This window comes from Equus asinus, chromosome X (genome assembly GCF_041296235.1).
Source record: "Equus asinus isolate D_3611 breed Donkey chromosome X, EquAss-T2T_v2, whole genome shotgun sequence".
NCBI lineage: Eukaryota > Metazoa > Chordata > Mammalia > Perissodactyla > Equidae > Equus > Equus asinus.
This window is the reverse complement of record NC_091820.1, coordinates 34650319-34672844: the sequence shown is the minus strand read 5'-3', so window position 1 is coordinate 34672844 and position 22526 is coordinate 34650319. Positions and strand designations below refer to the sequence as shown.

Here is a 22526-nt window from a genome sequence, read left to right as displayed (position 1 = left end):
AAAATGTTTACAATATTGAATGATAGCGAATAGGGAGGTCTTTGGTTGTGAGATGTTCTTACTGTCCCTGGAAAGCATGGGAGAAGCGCAAAGGTTGGAAATGGGTGCCTAAAAGGCTGACTCCTGGTCTGTGTGATGTGCTAGTCCTGCTGTGGATGAGAGAGCTGGGTCTAGACCTGTTGTTAGGATAGAACTGCCATTTATTGAGTACCTACTATGTGTCAAGTCCTTTATTTATTGAGACCTTTTACATTTAAATTCTCACAGTGACCCTAGGAAGGAGACACCATTATCTCCTTTTATAGATGAGGAGACTAAGGCACAGAGAGTTGTGATCACTTGCATACTAACTGATTCTCAGAGCTAGGATCAGAACCCATGCCTGCCGTACTTCAAAGTCTGTGCTCCTGCCACTCCAACAGAGAACTATGTGCCAAGCATTGTTTCAGATGCTTTATTTATGAGTCATGGTTTTTCACATTTTCCAGATGAGGGAATGGAAGGTCAGCTGAGAAGTAGTGAAATTAAGATTAGAACCTGGTCTATTGGACTAGAACCCAAGCTCTTAATGCTGTCTTATACTCCCTCCATGGAAGGACCTGGGCTGCCATTTTTATAGCTGGGTACAAAGGTATTGGAAATCAGGTCCTCGGTTCAAGGTCATATAACATATTTGGGGAGAATCTTAAGATGGAATTGATAGAGATTGTCCCTCCGCCCCATCCCAGTCTAAATTAAAAAAAAATTTTTTTTTCTGAGTCTAAAATGAAGAAACTAAAGACTGTGATTCCACTACTGAAAAGATAACCACTGTTAATGTTAAAAATCTTATTTATTTGAATAGATAATACATGCACATGGTTTACAATTTTTAAAAAAATCCCAGGGGCCAGCCGGGTGGCACAGCAGTTTAGTGCGCATGTTCTGCTTTGGCGGCCTGGGGTTCGCTGGTTCAGATCCTGGGTGGGGACATGGCACCACGTGGCAAGCCATGCTGAGATAGGCATCCCACATATAAAGTTGAGGAACACGGGCACGGATGTTAGCTCAGGGCCAGTCTTCCTCGGAAAAAAAGAGTAGGATGTTAGCTCAGGGCTAATCTTCCTTGAGAAAAAAAAAAAAATTCCCAAAGGATATACAGTGAAAGAAGACTCCGTCCCTTCCCTGACCTACTTTCCTTCCTGGAAGCAACCACCGTTATACTGTTTACATTTTCATGTATTTTTTCCTATGACTTTTCTTCTCCCCAGGTTTTTATTATGAAAATTTTCAAACGTACGCATGTGCTTTGCTTAATCATTTGAAAGTAAATTGCAGACTTAATGACATTTTACCCCTGTATTACCAAAATACTGTTATCACACCTAAGAAAATTAATTTCCTCGTGTCATCAGTTATCCAGTTTATAGTCAAGCTTCCCTCATTGCAACCCAAAATGTCTTTTGGAACCAGAAACTAATCAAAGTTCGTGCATTGCCTTTGCTTATGTCTCAGTAATCTGTTCTGGAGTGGTTCTCCCAACCTTTCTTTTTAGACGTTGACTTTTTGAAAAGACCAGGCTAATTGTCTTGTAGAACATCCCACATTCTGTGTTTGTCTTAAGGTTTCCTCATGGTGTCATTTACTGTGTTCCTCTAACTGCTGTATTTCCTGTAAACTGGAAAGTAGGTATAAAGGCTTGTTTAGATTCAGGTTAAATATTTTTGGCAAGATACTTCATAGATGATGCTGTGTGCTTCATATTGTATCACAATAGGAATGTGTCTTAAAAAATTATGGTACAATATATATAACATGAAATTTACCATTTTAACCATTTTTAAGCATACAGTTCAGTAGTGTTAAGTATATTCACATTGTTTTGCAACTGATCTCCTGAGCTTTTTCATTTTGCAAAACTGAAACTCCATACCCATTTAAACAACAGCTCCCTGTTTCCCCCTCCCCTCAGTCTGTTTTTTTTTTTTTAACTTGGTTAAGATCAAATTATTGAGTTTTGTGTCTTGCTTGTTTCTCCTGTTGTGGGCATTTTCCTGTGTCATTAAAGGTAGAACAATCCATTCTCTGAATATACTGTTTCCTTATGGGATTCTAGTTTTTGGCTGCTATAAGTAATATGTGCAAAGGGACTGTTTTCCCTTTGCAAGCCTTTGACCTGGGGCTTTGGTTGGGCCCTGTCTTTATGGGGGCAAAGCAGTATTTTTTCCTCCTATTAGTCTGAGCACTGAGTGCGTAGGGAACATTCCTGTTCCTCTCAATGTTTCCTTAATTCCTTTTCCTCTCCCCTTCTTCCTCACTTCCCCTCCTCTGGTTTGTCCCTTCCTCCCTTAGGTAAGTCAAATCTTATGGATGCCATCAGCTTTGTGTTGGGTGAGAAAACCAGCAACCTGCGAGTAAAGACTCTGAGGGACCTGATCCATGGAGCTCCTGTGGGCAAGCCAGCTGCCAACCGGGCCTTTGTCAGCATGGTCTACTCTGAGGAGGGTGCTGAGGACCGCACCTTTGCCCGTGTCATTGTTGGTGAGTGAAGCTGGCCAGAAGGATCTCCTGGGTCCTGGGACGTGGCTAGACTAGTTGGCTGGGGTAGGAAGGAGGCCTGACCCTCAGCTGACTCATGCCTTGTCTTTTAGGGGGTTCCTCTGAGTACAAGATCAACAACAAAGTGGTCCAGCTACATGAGTACAGTGAAGAATTGGAGAAGTTGGGCATTCTTATCAAAGCTCGTAACTTCCTCGTCTTCCAGGTGGGCATTTTTAGTAATTATTGGCTGTCTGCTTCTTGCCAGTCCTTGTCCCATCCTCACTGGGCCTGTTCCATCTACATCCGGCTTTATCATCTTTCCCCTGAACTAATGTAGCAGCTTCCTCACTGGGCTTTCTGGCTCTAATCTGGCCCCTTCCACTTCATCCCCTAAGCCAATTCATCTTATGAGGACAGACGTCTGTTTCTTTCCCTTTTCTCAAAACATTTCAGTGATTTCTCATTGCCTTACGATGGTAGTTCTCAAAGTGTTGTCTTTGGACCAGCATCACCTGGGGACATGTTAGAAATGCACATTCTCAGTCCCATCCTAGACTTATAGGCTCAGAGACTATGTGGGGCCCAGCAATTTGTGTTATACCAAGCTCTCCAGGTTGTTATGATGCATGCTAAAGTTTGAGAACCGTTGCCTTAGCATGAAATCCAAACTCCTACATTTAGGAAACACCATCCTTTGGTTCTTGCCCACCTCACTATCCTCATTTGCCAGTCTCTGCCGCTGGCAGCCCTGAAACTCCAGCCTAATTAAACCATTTACAGTTCCCCAAATTCGCCTACTTTCTTTGGCCTGCAGGCCTTTGCATATTAATTTTCCTCTACATAGAATAACCTCTTCTCTCTTACTCTTTTGGTTAGTTCTTCCTCATCTTCCAAACTCAGATGTCACCTTTGGGAAGCCTTTCCAGATAGACACCCCTGCCAGTCTCCTACCTCTAAGCTTCATTTAGTCCTTTTTTTGTGCTACTTCTGTCACTGCACATAACACAGTTTGTTGTCTTTGGTTTGGTCTCTTCTGTTCCCCATATGCCTCAAAAGGCAATGTGTCTTCAAGGCGCACTGTGAGCTGTGGCAACCAGTGTATGTGGGGGTGGTTAGTGAAATTTTTCTGAATGATTGAGTGGGAGTGGAGTGGGGAGACTAGGCTGGCTAGGCTCTAAGTGGGGAGAGTGTTATCACATTTACTAGGGTGCTGTGGAGTCTATTGCCATGAAGAACCCCAAAGAAAGGACAGCACTATTTGAAGAGATCAGTCGCTCCGGGGAGCTGGCCCAGGAGTATGACAAGCGAAAGAAGGAGATGGTGAAGGCTGAGGAGGACACGCAGTTTAATTACCATCGCAAAAAAAACATTGCAGCTGAACGCAAGGAGGCCAAACAGGAGAAAGAAGAGGTAGGTAGCCAGTCTACCTCTGGGCTCTGAAGGGCCAGGATGCAGCCAGTGCCTTACTGATGCACCCCTGCCTCCATGCCCCTATATGCACAGGCTGACCGCTACCAGCGCCTGAAGGATGAAGTGGTGCGAGCTCAGGTACAGCTGCAGCTCTTTAAGCTTTATCATAATGAAGTGGAAATCGAGAAGCTCAATAAGGAACTGGCCTCTAAGAACAAGGAGATTGAGAAGGACAAGAAGCGTATGGACAAGGTAGAGGATGAGCTGAAGGAGAAGAAGAAGGAGCTGGGCAAAATGATGCGGGAGCAGCAGCAGATTGAGAAGGAGATCAAGTAAGAGCAGGCCTGGGCCTGCAACTTATGGGAAACCAAGAGGCTGTGCTGTTGCCTAAGGCTCCGCTGAGCTTGGAGTCCAGTGCCCATCTTAGTTTCTCTATCTTCCCTTTGACTTGGTTTGGCCAGTCCCAGGCATATTTCTTGTTTTCCATTTTAGACAAATAGAGTATTTAAGTACTCAGATCTGGGTAGATAGGTACTCAGAAGAGGGAGAACTTAAAAGGGGCGGTGGCCTTACCAAGTGAGAGGAAGCCACTGGAGTGGCCGGGAATGTCATCCTAGAAGAGGAAAACTGGAGCTCGATGTTTAAAGGACAGGAATTTCAAAAGGTTGGTTCAGATGGGGGATGACTAAGTGAACTACACAGTGTTCTTGGGAGTTGTTACTGAGGGGCCTGGCCTGGCTAGGGTTGAGGCAGGGGTGGTAGCTTTGCCTTATGGAGTGGCTGGAGGCATCCATTCCAGAGAGTAGTAAGACTGCCCTTTTTTGAGGATCTGTGGAGCATCAGGCCCTGTTCTTTTAGGCAATTCTCTGAGGCTGACTGGGGGGCTCAGGCCCCACTTTCTTTGGGTAAAAAGCCTTGGAACCCTCCCTTCTCCCACAGGCTAACTGGTTTTCCCCCTCCCCTCTGGCAAAAGGGAGAAGGACTCAGAGCTGAATCAGAAGCGGCCTCAGTACATCAAAGCCAAGGAGAATACCTCCCACAAAATCAAGAAGCTAGAAGCAGCCAAGAAGTCCCTACAGAATGCTCAGAAGCATTATAAGAAACGTAAAGGAGACATGGATGAGCTGGAAAAGGAGATGCTGTCAGTGGAGAAAGCCCGGCAGGAGTTTGAGGAACGAATGGAAGAAGAGAGTCAAAGTCAGGGCAGAGACTTGACCCTGGAGGAGAATCAGGTAAGCTCTGGAGGGCTGGGAGGGTGTGGGATATCGCTGGGCTGGCATGGACCAACTTGGTCATCCCTGTCCTCCTTCCCTGTCCCTAACACAGGTGAAGAAATACCACCGGTTAAAAGAAGAAGCCAGCAAGAGAGCAGCTACCCTGGCCCAGGAGCTCGAGAAGTTCAATCGAGACCAGAAAGCCGACCAGGACCGGCTGGATCTAGAAGAGCGGAAGAAAGTAGAGACAGAGGTGGGCATGTGTTACAAGATTAGGGATGATGGTCCAGAGAAAAGGAAGTAATGATAGTCTTAACAGCAATGACAATAGCTAACATCTAGCCAGCACTTACCATGTGCTAGGTGCTGTACTTTATGTGTATTCACTCATTCAATTCTTCATTTTCCAAATCAGGTAACTACAGCACAGAGGTGAAGTAATTTGCTTAAGGTCACATCATTATTAAATGGCAGAACCAGGATATGAACCTGGGCAGTCTAGCGCTAAAGCCCACACTTTATCAAGTATACTTCACTTACTGACTTCCTAATAACAATAATAGTAAAGTAGTAACAATAATAGAACATTGTTATAGTGCTCCAAGAGCCTGCAATGTTCCAGGCATTTTGCTAAGCACTTTTTAAAAATATTTAAAAGAAGACAGTAAGCATTAATATTAATAGCTACCCTGTATTAAGCACTTAATGTGTATTCTGTGAAGTGGAAGTTACCTACGTTTTACAGATGAGAAAACGGAGGTGCAGAAAGGTCCAGAAAGCTTTACTTTGCCTTGGTTTGAGCCCCCCTGATTGGTAAGCAAGATAGCCTGGGCTGGGTAGAACACTATGAGAGGGTCTCATAGGGTCCTGGGAGGCCCCATCAGTTAGCAGAGCCGCACTGAACACCATTTCTTTGTCTGCTTTTTAGTAGGTCACTTGCATTAGTGACAGATTGTCCCGAACTGTTGGGCTCTTGGGTGAATGGGCATATAGGGGGTATAAGCCAGGGCTCCATGGTCTTGGAGTTAACTTGCTCAGACCCTGGTAATGGAGTATATTTGTCTCTCTTACAGGCCAAGATCAAGCAAAAGCTGAGGGAGATTGAAGAGAATCAAAAGCGGATTGAGAAACTGGAGGAGTACATTACGACTAGCAAGTATGTGGCTCTGCAACCTCCCCTTTTACCTACAGGCCTGTTCTTGTGAATCTTCCCTGTCCTGCCCCTCCCCGGGTAGGACCCCCAGAGTCCTCTCAGCCAAGAATATTTTCTCACCAGCCAGGATAACCCCTGTGTTCCCTCATTTTGTAGGCAGTCCCTAGAGGAACAGAAGAAGCTAGAGGGGGAGCTGACAGAAGAGGTGGAGATGGCCAAGCGGCGTATTGATGAGATCAATAAGGAGCTGAACCAGGTGATGGAGCAGCTGGGGGATGCCCGCATTGACCGCCAGGAAAGCAGTCGCCAACAGCGAAAGGCAGAGATTATGGAGAGCATCAAGCGCCTGTACCCTGGCTCTGTGGTAAGAGGGAGAGAGAACTCATTTCCTGAGCACTTACTGTCATGCTCACTGTCAGATAATTTTCCCAGCAGCCCTAGGACAGGATTGCTAATCTCTCTCTTTTTTTTTTAAGATTTTATTTTTCCTTTTTCTCCCAAAGACCCTCGGTACATAGTTGTGTATTTTCAGTTGTGGGTCCTTCTAGTTGTGGCATGTGGGATGCCGCCTTAGCATGGCCTAATGAGCAGTGCCATGTCCGTGCCCAGGATTCAAACCGGCGAAACCCTGGGCTGCCGAAGCAGAGTGTGCGAATTTAAGCACTCGGCCACGGGGCGACTCCTAATCTCATTTTTATGGCTAGGGAAACTGAGGCTCAGAGAGGTTAAATGACTTGCCCAGAACAGCAAAGCTTCTAAGTGGAAGAACAACAGTTTAAACCCAACTTGTTCTGACTCGTAACCTCATCTTTTTTTCATCACACCAATTGCATCTTGCTGAAGGTTTTGTCCTGCTGTGTCCATTCCTCTGTGGGAGGCGGGGAAACTGGAGAGACCTTTGGAAGGGGGAGGGGCCATGGAGCAGGAATTAGTCTCCCAAGAAGTACCTCTGTTCAGGCTTCCATTTGAGCTCCCTTGGTATGTACCAACCAGCCCATTTGCTTGTAGGGACATCCTAGGCTTTATCAGATCTCTTGCCCTCTTGAACAAAATCCTGAGTTCCCAGATTCCCTGAATATTATCCCTCTATTGCTATAATTCCATCCCTGGGTTCAGCTTAATTTGGTTCCACAAATATTTCCTGTTCGCTCCTCTAGACACTGCTGGGGAGTTTATAAGGATGAATTAGGCTCAGTCCCTGCCCTTAAAGATCTTACCTTTTATCTGATAGTTCTTAGGGAATCATGGTTGGTTTGGGGGACATGGGGGAAGTGAACTGGAAAAATTCATTTTGCTAGGTGCTTGTGAGAATTTGAGATAATGTATGTAAGGTATCTGGTGTGGTGCCTGGGGTGACAGTGATCTGTGAAATGGTAAAAGTGAGGTTTAGAAAGATGATTTTGGATTCAGACATGACCGCCTGAAGTCGTTGTTGCTTTGGGGCCAGAGTAGGCTCCTACTCCACAGTGTGGGTGCTATGTCCCTCATACAGATTCTGGTCTGCGCCCCTTTCCAAGCTGGGAATTGGGGTTCCTGAGCCAACTCCCAAAAGCCTCATGCTTCAATTTTCTCTTCTGACTTTCCTCAGTATGGCCGCCTCATTGACCTCTGCCAGCCCACACAAAAGAAGTATCAGATTGCTGTAACCAAGGTTTTGGGCAAGAATATGGATGCCATTATTGTGGACTCAGAGAAAACGGGCCGGGACTGTATTCAGTATATCAAGGAGCAGCGTGGGGAGCCTGAGACCTTCTTGCCTCTTGATTACCTGGAGGTGAGCTGATGGGGATGGGGTCAGGGCAGTGTGAGAGGGCCCCGCCTCCTAGCCCTCCATGTTCTGCCACTTACTGAGCTTCCCACAGGTGAAACCTACAGATGAGAAACTCCGGGAGCTGAAGGGGGCCAAGCTGGTGATTGATGTGATTCGCTATGAGCCACCTCACATCAAAAAGGCCCTGCAGTATGCTTGTGGCAATGCTCTTGTCTGTGACAATGTGGAGGATGCCCGCCGCATTGCCTTTGGAGGCCACCAGCGCCACAAGGTATGGATTCCATTGCTGAGATTGGAGCCGGACAGGCTTAGTAGTGGAGATCCTCTATTCAGCTTCTGTCCCTCTTCTTCTCCCTATTGTATATAGACAGTGGCACTGGATGGGACCCTGTTCCAGAAGTCAGGAGTTATCTCTGGTGGGGCCAGTGACCTGAAGGCCAAGGCCCGGCGCTGGGATGAGAAAGCAGTAGACAAGTTGAAAGAGAAGAAGGAGCGGTTGACAGAGGAGCTGAAAGTAAGCCACAGGCAGTGCTGTCCCTAGGTCCTGAGCCCAGGCTGACTGATCCCCTTACCACCTAGCCCTTCTCTCATGTCCACTTCAGGAACAGATGAAGGCAAAAAGGAAAGAAGCAGAGCTTCGTCAGGTGCAGTCTCAGGCCCATGGACTACAGATGCGGCTCAAGTACTCACAGAGTGACCTGGAGCAGACCAAGACACGACATCTAGCCCTGAATTTGCAGGTGGGGCCTGGCCTTCAGCCCTCTCCTCCAAAGGCCACCTTCACATTCCTGGCCAAGTTTTCTCTGGGGGTGGGGAATTTGTCCCACAGCCCTCTCTCTTCCCAGCCTGCTCCGGGGAACCAAGGATAGCAGAGTCAGACAGCCAGAGGTTCAGGTCTTGGCTCCATGTGACATTAGGGAAGTTAACCTCTCAGTGTCAGTTTTTCATCTTTATCTGTAAAGTGGCAGTTAGAACAATACTTACTTTATAGGGTCGTTGATTGAGTGAGTTAATACATGTAAAGTATTTAGACTGATTTCTCCACACCTAGTAAGTGCTCAGTAAATATTAGGTACTATTATTAGCGTAATTCATTCATTCAACAAATATTTGAGCTTTTTCTGAAAGTGAATTGAAAGTGAGCTCCAGGCACTTCACTACCTGTGGGTGGGGGTACTCTTGTAGGTATATTAACATATTTGATTATGGGGTGCCTCCTCAGACCACCCTGGAGGTATTATGTAATCTGTAGGATATATATCATTTTACTTTTTTCTAAAATCAAAAAGTCTGAATTCCAAGGGCTATAGATAAGGGAGTGTGGACCTGTGAGTAATGATGTTTACCGCGTGCCTAGCCCTGTGGGTTGAAGCTGGCTGAGGGGAGGCCAGGGAGGAAGCTGTGTCATAGTTCAAGTGAGAAATGATCGAAGCTTGACTGGGGCAGTGCTAAGTTAGGTTCTCTCAGCATGTGGAGAGCTATCCCTTCCTATCCATGGGGCCAGTGTGCTTGAGGTGGCTCTTTCCCTCCAAGGAGCCTGGTCTCTTTTGCCCTCTCAACACTGTTTCCTGCAGGAAAAGTCCAAGCTGGAGAGTGAGCTAGCCAACTTTGGGCCTCGCATCAATGATATCAAGAGGATCATCCAGAGCCGAGAGAGGGAAATGAAAGACTTGAAGGAGAAGATGAACCAGGTTGGTAGGGGATGAGCCATGCCAGCATGTGCATCAGGGCAGGACTGGGGCTGGAAGCATCACTCTGACCCAAAGGGCCTTTAAACTTCCTTGCTTTTCCTCTCAGGTAGAGGATGAAGTGTTTGAAGAGTTTTGTCGAGAGATTGGTGTGCGCAACATCCGGGAGTTTGAGGAAGAGAAGGTGAAGCGGCAGAATGAAATAGCCAAGAAGCGGTAGGTGGAAGAGTAGAAGTGTGGGTAGAAGAGGAGGCTGGGGTACCCTTGAGCCCCGAGCCTGACATCGTGAGAAGTCAAATGCCATCATAAGGCAGGGAGCAGCTCTTAGAACGGTGGACATTTATTGTAAGTCAGGCTTAGAGAACAGGGACATCGGGGAGTCAATGTGGCATAGTCTAGTGGTTAAGAGTGCCTGCTTTAATCGTGGTTTACCTGGGTTAAAATCCTAGCTCCACAACTCATTATCTTGGGCAGTGACCTGACCTCTCTGAGCCCCAGTTTCCTTATCTGTAAAATGGTACCATATATCTGTCTCATGGCATGCTTGGGTGGATCAGATGAGATAATCCTTATAAAGTATTTAGCATAATACTTAGCACCTACTAAGAGCAATAAATGTTGGCTTTTATTATTGTCATTATCCTGATGGGCGATGCAGGAGAGGAGGAACAAAGTTCTAGGTTGGAAGGATAGTAAGAACAAAACAGCAGTTTCTCCTCTCTTCCCCACTTTATTCTTCAACAAACCTTTCTTGGCACAACCTACATTTTGCCAAGTTGTCCTGTGTTAGGTATTGGAGGAGGCAGGGAGATAGGGGTAAGACAGGTGAAATGACACAGTCTCTCTGAAGGAAGTCACTTCCTGGACCCTGGGCCTCAGTTGGCAGTTCATCTAGCCCATCATCCATACAGTAAATATTCATTGCTCTCCTACCCCCAGTCCAGGCTCAAGGGATATAGAATTGAATCAGAGACTGTCCTTGTCCTCAAGGAGTTAGGAGTAGTGGGGGAGACAAATAGATCAATAATTTTAGAACAGTGTGATCGATGCTGTACTTGGGGGAGATAGAAAATAGAGAGGAAATGTTCAATAAACTGCAAATCAACAAGAGGAAAAATAAAAACAATAAGAGACTCAATAGAAAAATGGACAGAGAATGTAGTTAGCGTTTCATGGAACGAGAAACTCGAATGGATAATGACTCTGTGAATTGATGTTCAGTCTCATTCCTAAGCAGAGAAATGCAAATTAAAACAATCTAGCAGTATTGGATGAAAATAAATCTACATAAACCCTACGACTTAGCAAAGTCACTCCTGGGTATATATTCCAGAGACAAGGTCACAAAGAGACACATTTGGGGTGGTTCATCTTGGCATAATTTGTGGTAGTGGGACGTTGGTGGCAATGTAGACGACTGTCACTGGAAGAAAGTATGAGTTAAATGTGATGAACATACAGACTATGGAATACTGTTTAGCAGTTCAAAGCAAGAACTAGATTTACAGGCAGTAGCATGGATAAATTTATGACACCGTGCATTTGTGTAAATTTAAAAACAAAACAACATTTTACGAGGATATGCATTTTAAGGCTATATTCATATGTATGTATGTATAGATATGTATGTCACTTTGGAGTACCTGCTCACCGTAGGGAAGATAATGGGAGAAATCAGGGATTAAACCAAAGGCAAGAAGGGAAGGGTCTTTCACACACGGCAATCATAAGTGTGTTACGAAGTGTGGGATGATTAACCCAGTTGCACCGAAAAGGGAGCAACTCAACAACATATAATAGAAACTAAGAACCTGCTCACAACCATTGGGAAAGGTTTTATAGAACAAGGAGTGATGGTCTGGAGACCTGTAGAGTGAGTAGGAGTTAGCCAGCCAGGCAGCAGACAGAAGAAGGGAGTTCCAGGCAGTGAGAACAGCATGCTCAGAGGTGTGAGACAGCATCCCTTATTCTGGGAACTAAGTAGTTCTGAATGTCTGGAGCATAAAAACAGGGTCAGGAGGAAGGCAGGGGTGGTAGAGAGGTCAGCAGGGGCCAGATCATAGAGGGCCTTATGGAGTCATGCTTAGGAGATTGGACTTAAAATTGCATAGCTCAAAATTATAGAGTTAATTACATTCCATTTGGATTATAGTGACTAATAAGCTTAAGCTGCTAGCATGACATCTGGCAGCATCTGTCACACCATATTGGTTGGGGGGGGCAGTTGGAAGTTAGCCCTGCCTGGCCTGCTAGTGTCTGTATGCTGGTTTCATATTCTGTGAGTTTCTGAAGAGATGAGGAGGAGAGTAATAGCAGGAATCTAGGATTTTTCTCTGTGTTTTTTACTACCCAAGCTCTGCCCCTTAGAGGTTCTGGAATCTTGGGGTGGGGGTACATGTGTGGGGGCAGTAGTTGGAAAGAGTTAAAGCCCATGGGCAACTGTGAGCTGAATACAGGCAGTATACCTGGCAATAATGATGGTAACTAAAATTTACTGAGTACTTACTGTGGCAGGCATGGCCAAAATACTGGCACACAGGTTGATGTTTATTACAAGCATTTATAGTTCCATTGGAAACTCTCCACTGCCCCCTGGGAATTAGGAGTTTAGCCAATTATGTTACATTCATGTAAGTATTTGTGTAGTTTAATTGTCTTCAAATTTTGGTAATATGCAGACCCCCTTTAAAGATCTAAGATCCCCAGTGTTGGCTTAATACATATTAACTTTATACAAATTAACTTATTAAAAAATCCCCCAGTAACTCTGAGGTAATTACTATTATTATTTCCATTTTACAGATGAGGAAACAGAGACATGGAGAGTATAATTAACTTGTCTGAGATTACACTACTAGTAAATGGTGGAGTTGGAATACCAATCCTCTTATCCCACCACATTATATTGCAATGATGCCGTAGGAGACGGAGCCCAGCATTTGGTGATAGACCTGGGTTCCAGTCTCACATGTGCCATTTACTAGCTCGGTGGCCTTGGACCAGGTCTTTTACCTCTTGGCCCAAATTTCCTCATTTGTAAAATTAGAATAATTCGTGCTTGTGGAGCTATTGATTAAGAGGATTGGAGGTAATGTATGTAAACTCCACAGAAGCTTAATAAATAGGAATTATTGTAGCTGGTGGGTTCAGGTGGACCTTTTTGTGCCTCCTAGGAACTTGAGGGGGCTGTGGAGTTCTCTGGTGTTTAAAGGGGGATTAATGGAGTTTGGCCCAATCTCCCCTGCCTTTTGCCATATCCACAAGGCTAGGCTGAGGAACTTAGTTCTCCCACTTCAGGGGACAGTTTTATGTGGCTACAGGTGGATGAGCTGCGTGGTGAGTGAAATTCAGCAGTAACCAAGGCCCTGTGCCCTGGGCCTGGTTCTCCTTTCTCCCCACAGTTTGGAGTTTGAAAATCAGAAGACTCGCTTGGGTATCCAGTTGGATTTTGAAAAGAACCAACTGAAGGAAGACCAGGATAAAGTACACATGTGGGAGCAGACAGTGAAAAAGGATGAAAATGAGATAGAAAAGCTCAAGAAGGTAAGGAAGGAGAGCATGAAAAGACAGACTAAAAACTGTGAGGAAAAACTGGAAGAGATATGATAGACAGAAGGGTAATATCCATAATTTACAAAGCCCTCTTCTAAGAAAAACACTAAAACCTAAATGGGGGAAAAAATAAGTGGCACGAACAGTTCAAGAAGAGATTCAAATAGCCCATAAACACATACACATAATGTAGCCTTATTTGAAATCAAAGAAATGCCAATTAAAGCAACAATCAAGTGTAGTTTATTTCCTATCACATTACCCAAGTTTTAAAAAACAAAAAAAGGATAATACTTAATACTGGCCATGGCGCACGAGACCAGCATTCTTATGCCATGTGGCACCATCTATTGAGAGCCTTCAGAATACATTTATCCCCTCTAACTCAGTAATACCTGAGGAAATCCAAAATACTGGCACACAGGTTGATGTTTATTATAAGCATTTCTAGTTCCATTGAAAAGTCTCCAGTGCCCCCTGGGAATTAGGAATTTAGCTAATTATGTTACATTCACATAAGTGTATGTGTAGTTTAGTGATCTTCAAATTTTGGTAATATGCAGACCCCCTTTAAAGATCTAAGATCTCTAGTGTTGGCTTAAGAAATTCTTAATATTTTTAAATATATACAAACATACATACTTAGAACACTTAACCAAAAGCTGGGGCACACTTACAAATTGAATTTTCTAATTAACTATGTTAATTCAGCACAACAGATGATGGCGTGTTGCTGAAACTGAGTCCCTTTTCACAGTGTGCCTGTGCTGCTGACTGTCAGGGCTCATCCTTTGAGTCGAGCATGACTGTGCCACCGGGTATTGTCTGACGACTCACATTTCCCACACCTTCTCTTTAACTTCCTCTGAAACCTTTGTTCCTCACAGAATCTCCTCCTGAGGTGATTTGATCCTCTCTCGGTTTGAATGTATCATTTGACTTTTATGTCTGCTTATGTCTGTTGTTAGTTTTTTTCATTAAGCCCTGATGTTTAAAGTAGTCCTCTTTGGTGTCCCCAGAATCTTAAATGCAAATACAGATCTGGCAGTAAAATCCTGGAACAGGACTAGGTGGACATCTAGATGATCCAGAATCATATATTTCTATAACTTTGACTTTTTATTTTGAAGTCTTTTTATAAGAATAGTACAAAGAACTCCCATCTACCCATCACCAAGATTCATCAGTCATTAACATGTTGCCATATTTGCTTTTACATTCTCTATGTATGCATATTATTTTTTATGAGCCATTTGAGAGTAAGTTGCAGATAGGTCCCCTTCATGTGACTTTAAGATCAAAATGAAAACAAAACATTCTCCTTTAAAAAATCAGAACATTATAAGTAAGACTATAATCCCCTTTGACCACTCTTAGTCCCAGTCTCTTTACTCTTCCTGGGCTAATCCCATGTAGTGTATATTCTTCCAGACCTTGGAGGCATTTATGTAAATACTTTTACATTCATATATATGTACTCATGGAAAATACACAGTATTGTTTTTGTGGGTTTTTTAAAAAACATTGATGTCATATTGGTCATGACAGTTTTGATGTGGAAAAGATGCTCAAATATAGTATTAAGTCAGAATATAGAGTTTTAATTACAATCTAGTCTCAACTATGTGGAGCTGTCTGTAAGTAATGGTGGGAGGAAATATGCTACAACGTTAATTGGTTATCTCTGGCTGGTGGGATTACTAGTGATTCCCACCTCCCCCACTTTATACCTTTTCTATACTTTCAACTTTTCTACAGCAGGCAACTTGTATAATGCTGTATGAGGGAGGTCAACCAAATAATTTGGAAAAAGATAAAAGAAGCCTGAGGGATGATGGGGGTATGTGATATTGAGAGAGGCTCCAAGAAACCACCTGGTGGAAAGGGTGGGGGCTAGAGGAGATGGGGAAAGCCTTCACTTCTTGTCCTGTTCCCCCTGCTGGGACCAGGAGGAGCAAAGACACATGAAGATCATAGATGAGACCATGGCCCAGCTACAAGACCTGAAGAATCAGCACCTGGCCAAGAAGTCAGAAGTGAATGACAAGAATCACGAGATGGAGGAGATTCGTAAGAAACTGGGGGGCGCCAACAAGTGAGTGGGTTTTTGCCTGGGGTTGAGGGAAGTAGGTGGAGCAGGCAGCCTGCCGGATTTGGGTCTTACCTGTCTTCCTGGATCTTCTTAGGGAAATGACCCATTTACAGAAGGAGGTGACAGCCATTGAGACCAAGCTTGAACAGAAGCGCAGTGACCGCCACAACCTGCTACAGGCCTGCAAGATGCAGGACATCAAGTTGCCACTGTCTAAGGGCACCATGGACGATATTAGTCAGGAAGAGGTGAGTATTACAGCTAGTGGTGGGAGTGGGCTATGAACATTAACCAGGGATGGGGGATGAAAGTGGCCAGTGAGGGCAGGCGAGAGAAAGAGAAGATGGTGGCAGTGGGGGACATAAGCAGGGATGCAGGCGGGATGAGGCAGGGTGAAGCTGTGAAAGCAGGTGACGTGAAAGGTAATAGCTTTGGTGTGAGAGGGAGGTTGAATTGGCGGCAGAGCCAAATGTCAGTAGGTAGTGAGGGAGGTAAGCCAGGAGAAGATGAAATCATTCATTAACCTTAGGGACTTGAGCTGTGTTGGCTCCAGTGGGTGATGTATATTGGTAGGCGTGGGAATTGAGGGACATTAGCCAAGAGCAAAGGAAGACAGAAGCTGGGGGACCTGAGAGATGATAGCCTAGCCGCAGTGAGGGAGGTTGGCCAGGAGAGAGTTGGGTAAGGGACATCAGCAATGCAGAGGTGACAAAGCTTAGTTATAGGAAAGGGAGGGACACTAGCCAATAGAGGAGCCAAGACATTTTCTCCACTAGAAGTGAAGCTTGTAGCAAGAGGTGGGGAATGTTAGCTGAGGAGGTTTGCTTTCTATCTTGTCTTAAAGACCTAGACATGTCTCTCAGTCCCACACGTCTTTTTCCCTCCCCTCTTCCCAAGTAGCATTTCTGTTTAATTCAGCAAAATATTTTGAAACCAGAAATGCGCTAGACATCATGGTAGCAGGTGACATGGTTACTTTGAATCCTAAGCACAGCCCTGCCAGCAGGCAGGCATTGTCCCGTGTTACAGATGAGGGAACTTGGGATCCGACAGCATGGTTTGTCCAGGATCACACTGCTAGGCAGTGGTAAAGCCCAATTCTGAACTCAGGTCTTTCTGCCTTCCAAGCTGCTGTCCTTCTCCTGCCAGTGCTTTCTAGTGAGGTGCTTCTCAAAGATGTTGAAGGCTGCAGAGGAGCCCCCAGCCCGCCTCTGGCGGGACACTCTCATGGCCAGTCTGCTCCATCTGACTCCCTCTCACTGATACAGGGTAGCTCCCAAGGGGAGGATTCAGTGAGTGGCTCCCAGCGAACTTCCAATATCTATGCACGAGAGGCCCTCATCGAGATTGACTACGGTGACCTTTGTGAGGATCTGAAGGTGAGGATCGGCCTCGGGGGGTGGGGACATCTTCCCAGCTGTCCAGAGAGAGGGTCAGCCCCTCTGAGGGCCCTGTGGAGACCACCACTGGAAAGAGGGGAGAGCTGGCAAGGGAGGGAAGTCGAGTTATGACCCAGGGTCTCCCCCCGTATACAGACATGGGCACACATTTTGCCCTCACCCCTGCCTGCCGCCCGTCTTCCCCTTCCACACATGTACAGGTCTCAGGCCGGATCACACACAGAGAATGGGCTCCTGTACAGTGAACACATAGGCCTCAGGTGTTTCTCAGGGCGCTGTCCCAGGCACCCTTTCCTTCTCACTTCGTGTTCTCTCATCCTGATTGTCTTTTTTGATCTCTTTTACTCCCCTGGCTTCCGTTGCCATTGCTATGCTAGGTCCCACAGGTAGCTTCCTCCCCAAATCTGTCCCTTGTCCTCAATGCCAGCCACAGGTTCAAATCAGAAATCTGAGCCTTGTCCTTGACTCCCTCTCTCGCTTTGCATATTCAATGAATTACCAAGCCCAATGCATTTTACCTCCTGAATATCTACTGTTTTCTGTTTCCACTCTCTCTCTGGTGCAGGCCACTTTCACCTCTCACATGGACTGCTGCAGGAGCCTCCTACGTAGTTTCTGATGCTTTTCAATCCATCATTATAGCTAGGGGCACTTGATTTTTAAAAAACTTTTTATTTTGGAAATTTTCAAACATATACCGAAGTAGAGAGAATGATATAATGAAGCCCAGGTACCTGTCATCCAGCTTCAGCAATTAGCAACACATGGTCAATCTCATTTTTTGTTCCCTTCCCCCTCCCCATTGGACTGTTTTAAATCAAATTCCAGATATTATTCCATTCATAATTACCTTAGCATATATCTCTAGAAGGCCCCTTTTAAAAGAATGTAACCACAATATTGTACCAAAAGAATTTTAAAACTAACTCTCTAATATCATCTAAGATTTAGATTTCCATGAATGTCCCATAAATTTTTTTACACAGTTTGTGTGTTTAAATCAGGATTCAAGTGAGGTCCATACGTTAAAATTGATCTCTTCTAGTCTATAAAATTTTCTTAACCCTTTCTTATTTTTTTCTTTCTATTTATGGAAGAAACTGGCTCATTGGTCCTGTACAATTTTCTATGTTCTGAATTTGGCTGATTACATCCCATGTTGTTATTTAACTTTCCATCCCTGTATTTCCTGTAAACTGGTCGTTAAATCTAGGGTTTGATTGGGTTCAGGTTCGTTTTTTTATTTTATTTTTTTTATTATTTTTTTAATTTAATTTTTATTGACTTGATAGGTTACAATCTTGTGAAATTTCAGTTGTACATTATTGTTTGTCACTCGTGTTGTAGGTGCACCCCTTCACCCTTTGTGCCCACCCTACCCTCCCACCCTTCCCCCGGTAGCCACTAATCTGTTCTCTTTGTCTGCATTTTTAAATTCCTCATATGAGTGGAGTCATACAGAGATTGTCCTTCTCTATCTGGCTTATTTCACTTAACATAATTCCCTCAAGGTCCATCCACGTTGTTGTGAATGGGATGATTTTATCCTTTTTTATGGCTGAGTAGTATTCCATTGTGTATGTATATATATATATATATATATATATATATACACACACCATATCTTTTTTATCCAGTCATCAGTTGATGGGCACTTAGGTTGCTTCCACATCTTGGCTATTGTAAATAATGCTGCAATGAACATTGGGATGCATGGGACTTTTGGAATTGCTGATTTCAAGCTCTTTGGATAGATGCCCAGTAGTGGGATAGCTGGGTCGCATGGTAGTTCTATTTTTGATTTTTTGAGGAATCTCCATACTGTTTTCCATAGTGACTACACCAGTTTGCATTCCCACCAGCAGTGTATGAGGGTTCCTTTTTCTCCACAACCTCTCCAACATTTGTTACTATTTGTTTTGGGTTTTTTTTGTCATTCTAACGGGTGTAAGGTGCTATCTTAGTGTAGTTTTGATTTGCATCCTCATGATCAGCGATGATGAACATCTTTTCATGTGCCTATCGGCCATCCGTATATTTTCTTTGGAGAAATGTCTGTTGATGTCTCCTGCCCATTGTTTGGTTGGGTTGTTTGATGTTTTGTTGTTGAGTTGTGTGAGTTCTTCATATATTATGGAGATTAACCCTTTGTTGGATGTATGACTTGCAAATATTTTTTCCCAGTTAGTGGGTTGTTTTTTTGTTTCAATCCTATTTTCCTTTGCCTTGAAGAAGCTCTTTAGTCTGATGAAGTCCCATTTGTTTATTCTTTCTATTGTTTCCCTTGTCTGAGAAGACATGGTGTCCGAAAAGATCCTTTTAATACTGATGTCAAAGAGTGTACTGCCTACATTTTCTTCTAGAAGCCTTATGGTTTCAGGTCTTACCTTTAGGTCTTTGATCCATTTTGAGTTTATTTTGGTCAGTGGTGAAAAAGAATGGTCAATTTTCATTCTTTTACATGTGGCTTTCCAGTTTTCCCAGCACCATTTGTTGAAAAGACTTTCTTTTCTCCATTGTATGCCCTCAGCTCCTTTGTTGAAGATTAGCTGTCCATAGATGTGTGACTTTATTTCTGGGCTTTCAATTCTGTTCCATTGATCTGTGCACCTGTTTTTGTACCAGTACCATGCTGTTTTGATTACTGTAGCTTTGTAGTATATTTTGAAGCCAGGGATTGTGATGCCTCCAGTTTTGTTCTTTTTTCTCAGGATTACTTTAGCAATTCGGGGTTTTTTGTTGCCCCACGTGAACTTTAGGATTCTTTGTTCTATTTCTGTCAAGAATGTCATTGGGATTCTGATTGGAATAGCATTGAATCTGTAGATTGCTTTAAGTAGAACGGACATTTTAACTATGTTTATTCTTCCAATCCATGTGCATGGAATGTCTTTCCATCTCTTTATGTCGTCATCCATTTCTTTCAGAAAAGCCTTGTAGTTTTTGTTGGGTAGGTCTTTCACTTCCTTAGTTAAATTCACCCCAAGGTATTTTATTCTTTTTGTTGCGATTATGAATGGTATTGTGTTCTTGAGTTCTTTTTCTGTTAGTTCGTTATTAGGGTATAGAAATGCTACTGATTTGTGTAAATTGATCCTATGCCCTGCAACTTTGCTGTAGTTGTTGATTATTTCTAAAAGTTTTCCAATGGATTCTTTGGGATTTTCTATATATAAGATCATGTCATCTGCAAACAGCGAGAGTTTCACTTCTTCCCTCCCTATTTGGATTCCTTTTATTCCTTTTTCTTGCCTAATTGCTCTGGCCAAAACCTCCAGTACGATGTTAAATAGGAGTAGTGATAGAGGGCATCCTTGTCTCATTCCAGTTTTCAGGGGGATGGCACTCAGTTTTTGCCCATTGAGTATGATGTTGGCTGTGGGTTTGTCATATATGGCCTTCATTATGTTGAGGTAGTTTCCTTCCATCCCCATTTTGTTCAGAGTTTTTATCATAAATGGCTGTTGGATCTTGTCAAATGCTTTCTGTGCATCTATTGAGATGATCATGTGGTTTTTATTCCTCAATTTGTTGATGTGGTGTATCACGTTGGTTGATTTGCAGTGTTGAACCATCCCTGTGCCCTGGTATGAATCCCACTTGATCATGATGTACGATCCTTTTGATGTATTGCTGAATTCGGGTTGCCAAAATTTTGTTGAGAATTTTTGCATCTATGTTCGTCAGCGATATTGGCCTGTAGTTCTCCTTTTTTTGTGTGGTGTCCTTGTCAGGCTTTGGTATCAGCATGATGTTGGCCTCGTAGAATGTGTTAGGAAGTGTTCCATCCTCCCTAATTTTTTGGAATAGCTAGGAAAGGATAGGTATTAAATCCTCTGAAAGTTTGATAGAATTCCCCAGGAAAGCCATCTGGTCCTGGGGTTTTATTCTTTGGGATGCTTTTGATTGCTGTTTCAATCTCTTTCCTTGTGATTGGTCTGTTCAGATGGTCTGCTTCTTCTTGACTAAGCTTTGGGAGATTGTAGGAGTCCAGGAATTTATCCATTTCCTCTAGGTTATCCATTTTGTCGGTATATAGTTTTTCATAGTATTCTCTTATAATCCGTTGTATTTCTGCGGAGTCTATTGTTATTTCTCCTCTTTCATTTCTGATTTTGTTTATTTGAGCTTGCTTTCTTTTTTTTTTTTTGTAAGTCTGGCTAGGGGTTTGTCAATTTTATTTATCTTTTCAAAGAACCAGCTTTTTGTTTCATTGATCCTTTCTACTGCATTTTTTGTTTCAAAAGCATTTCTTTCTGCTCTGATTTTTATTATTTCTCTTCTGCTGACTTTGGGCTTTATTTGTTCTTTTTTCTCTAGTTCAGTTAGGTGTAGTTTAAGATTGCTTATTTGGGATTTTTCTTGTTTGTTAAGATGTGCCTGTATTGTGATGAATTTTCCTCTTAATACAGCTTTTGCTGTATCCCATATGAGTTGGTATGGCATCTTATCATTTTCATTTGTCTCCAGGTATTTTTTGATTTCTTCTTTAATTTCTTCAATGATCCGTTGCTTTTTCAATAGCATATTGTTTAGTCTCCACATCTTTGTGCCTTTCTCAGCTTTTTTCTTGTAATTAATTTCTAGTTTTATAGCATTATGATCAGAGAAGATGCTTGTTATTATTTCAATTTTTTTAAATTTGTAGAGGCTTGCCTTGTTTCCCAACATATGGTCTATCCTTGAGAATGTTCCATGCGCGCTTGAGATTGGTATTCTGCTATTTTTGGGTGAAGTGTTCTATATAGGTCTATTAAGTCCAACTGTTTTAGCTTTTCGTTGAGCTCCACTGTTCCCTTGTTGATTTTCTGTCTGGATGATCTGTCCATTGATGTGAGTGAGGTCATTTTTTATTTTTGGCAAGAAGATATCATAGGTGGTGCTGTGTGCTTGTGAACTTCCTTTTGCATCACATCAGTAGGCACTGAGAGTCAGTTCTCTCTTTCTCTGTAATGTTAAAATCGATGAGTGTTCAACATTACCTATGAAGTATTCTCGCCAAAAACTCAAACTTGGATCTGATCAAGTTTCTAGGTCAATCAGTTATAAGAAACATCGGTGCCGGAGGAGCATGTTAAATAAAGGCACAGGGATGCAGTTAGCTAAATCCAGACTGTCTAAAGGACAAAAAACCTGGTCTCTTCCACAAATAAATAGAAAGGGAAAAAATAAGCAAAGAGGGGGAACTTTTATAGACTATTGCAGACTATGAGAGACAAGTCAACCAATTGGAATGTGTGGTCTTCCCTTGAATCTATTGCAAAGAAAAGAGAGGAAGAGGAACTTACAGATTAAATGAGACTTGAGAGACGTATCAGCCAATTGTATTGTATGCACCTTATTTGGAACCTGCTTTGAAAAACCTGTAAAAAAATTTTTATGAAACAATCAGGATGATTTGAACACTGACCATATTATTTATGATGTTCAGGAATTACTGTTAATATTTTTATGTGAGATAATGGTATTGTGGTTTTATTTTTAAAATGTCCTTATCTTTTATAACAGTGGTTCTCAATGGGGGGGGTGTGGATTTTGCCTCCCCTGGGGATATTTGATAATGTCTGGAGACACACTTGTCACATGCGCTTGTCACAACTGAGGCAGAGGTTACTACTGGCATCTAGTGGGCATCATGCTGCTAAACATCCTACGTGCACAAAGGACAACCCCCACACCAGTGAGTCATCTGGCCCAAAATGTCAGTAGTACCAAGATTCAAAAAT

The 22526-nt window shown here is 43.3% G+C and overlaps 1 protein-coding gene across 2 annotated transcripts in view; it reads left to right on the top strand.

The window, feature by feature from the left end:
* SMC1A (structural maintenance of chromosomes 1A) overlaps positions 1–22526 on the top strand; it is a 36521-nt gene that overhangs the window by 2206 nt on the left and 11789 nt on the right. Inside the window, exons 2-19 of one of the 2 annotated variants that reach the window (XM_070503302.1) lie at positions 2332–2520; positions 2631–2743; positions 3727–3930; positions 4024–4262; positions 4904–5162; positions 5257–5397; positions 6218–6300; positions 6454–6661; positions 7886–8071; positions 8160–8339; positions 8436–8582; positions 8671–8808; positions 9643–9763; positions 9870–9972; positions 13158–13299; positions 15258–15403; positions 15495–15648; positions 16669–16779. In XM_070503302.1, coding sequence (XP_070359403.1) covers positions 2332–2520; positions 2631–2743; positions 3727–3930; positions 4024–4262; positions 4904–5162; positions 5257–5397; positions 6218–6300; positions 6454–6661; positions 7886–8071; positions 8160–8339; positions 8436–8582; positions 8671–8808; positions 9643–9763; positions 9870–9972; positions 13158–13299; positions 15258–15403; positions 15495–15648; positions 16669–16779 — 2864 coding nt within the window. Of the gene's footprint in view, positions 1–2331; positions 2521–2630; positions 2744–3726; positions 3931–4023; positions 4263–4903; positions 5163–5256; positions 5398–6217; positions 6301–6453; positions 6662–7885; positions 8072–8159; positions 8340–8435; positions 8583–8670; positions 8809–9642; positions 9764–9865; positions 9973–13157; positions 13300–15257; positions 15404–15494; positions 15649–16668; positions 16780–22526 lie in introns of both variants that reach the window. The other variant, XM_044763248.2, reaches the window with a different exon arrangement.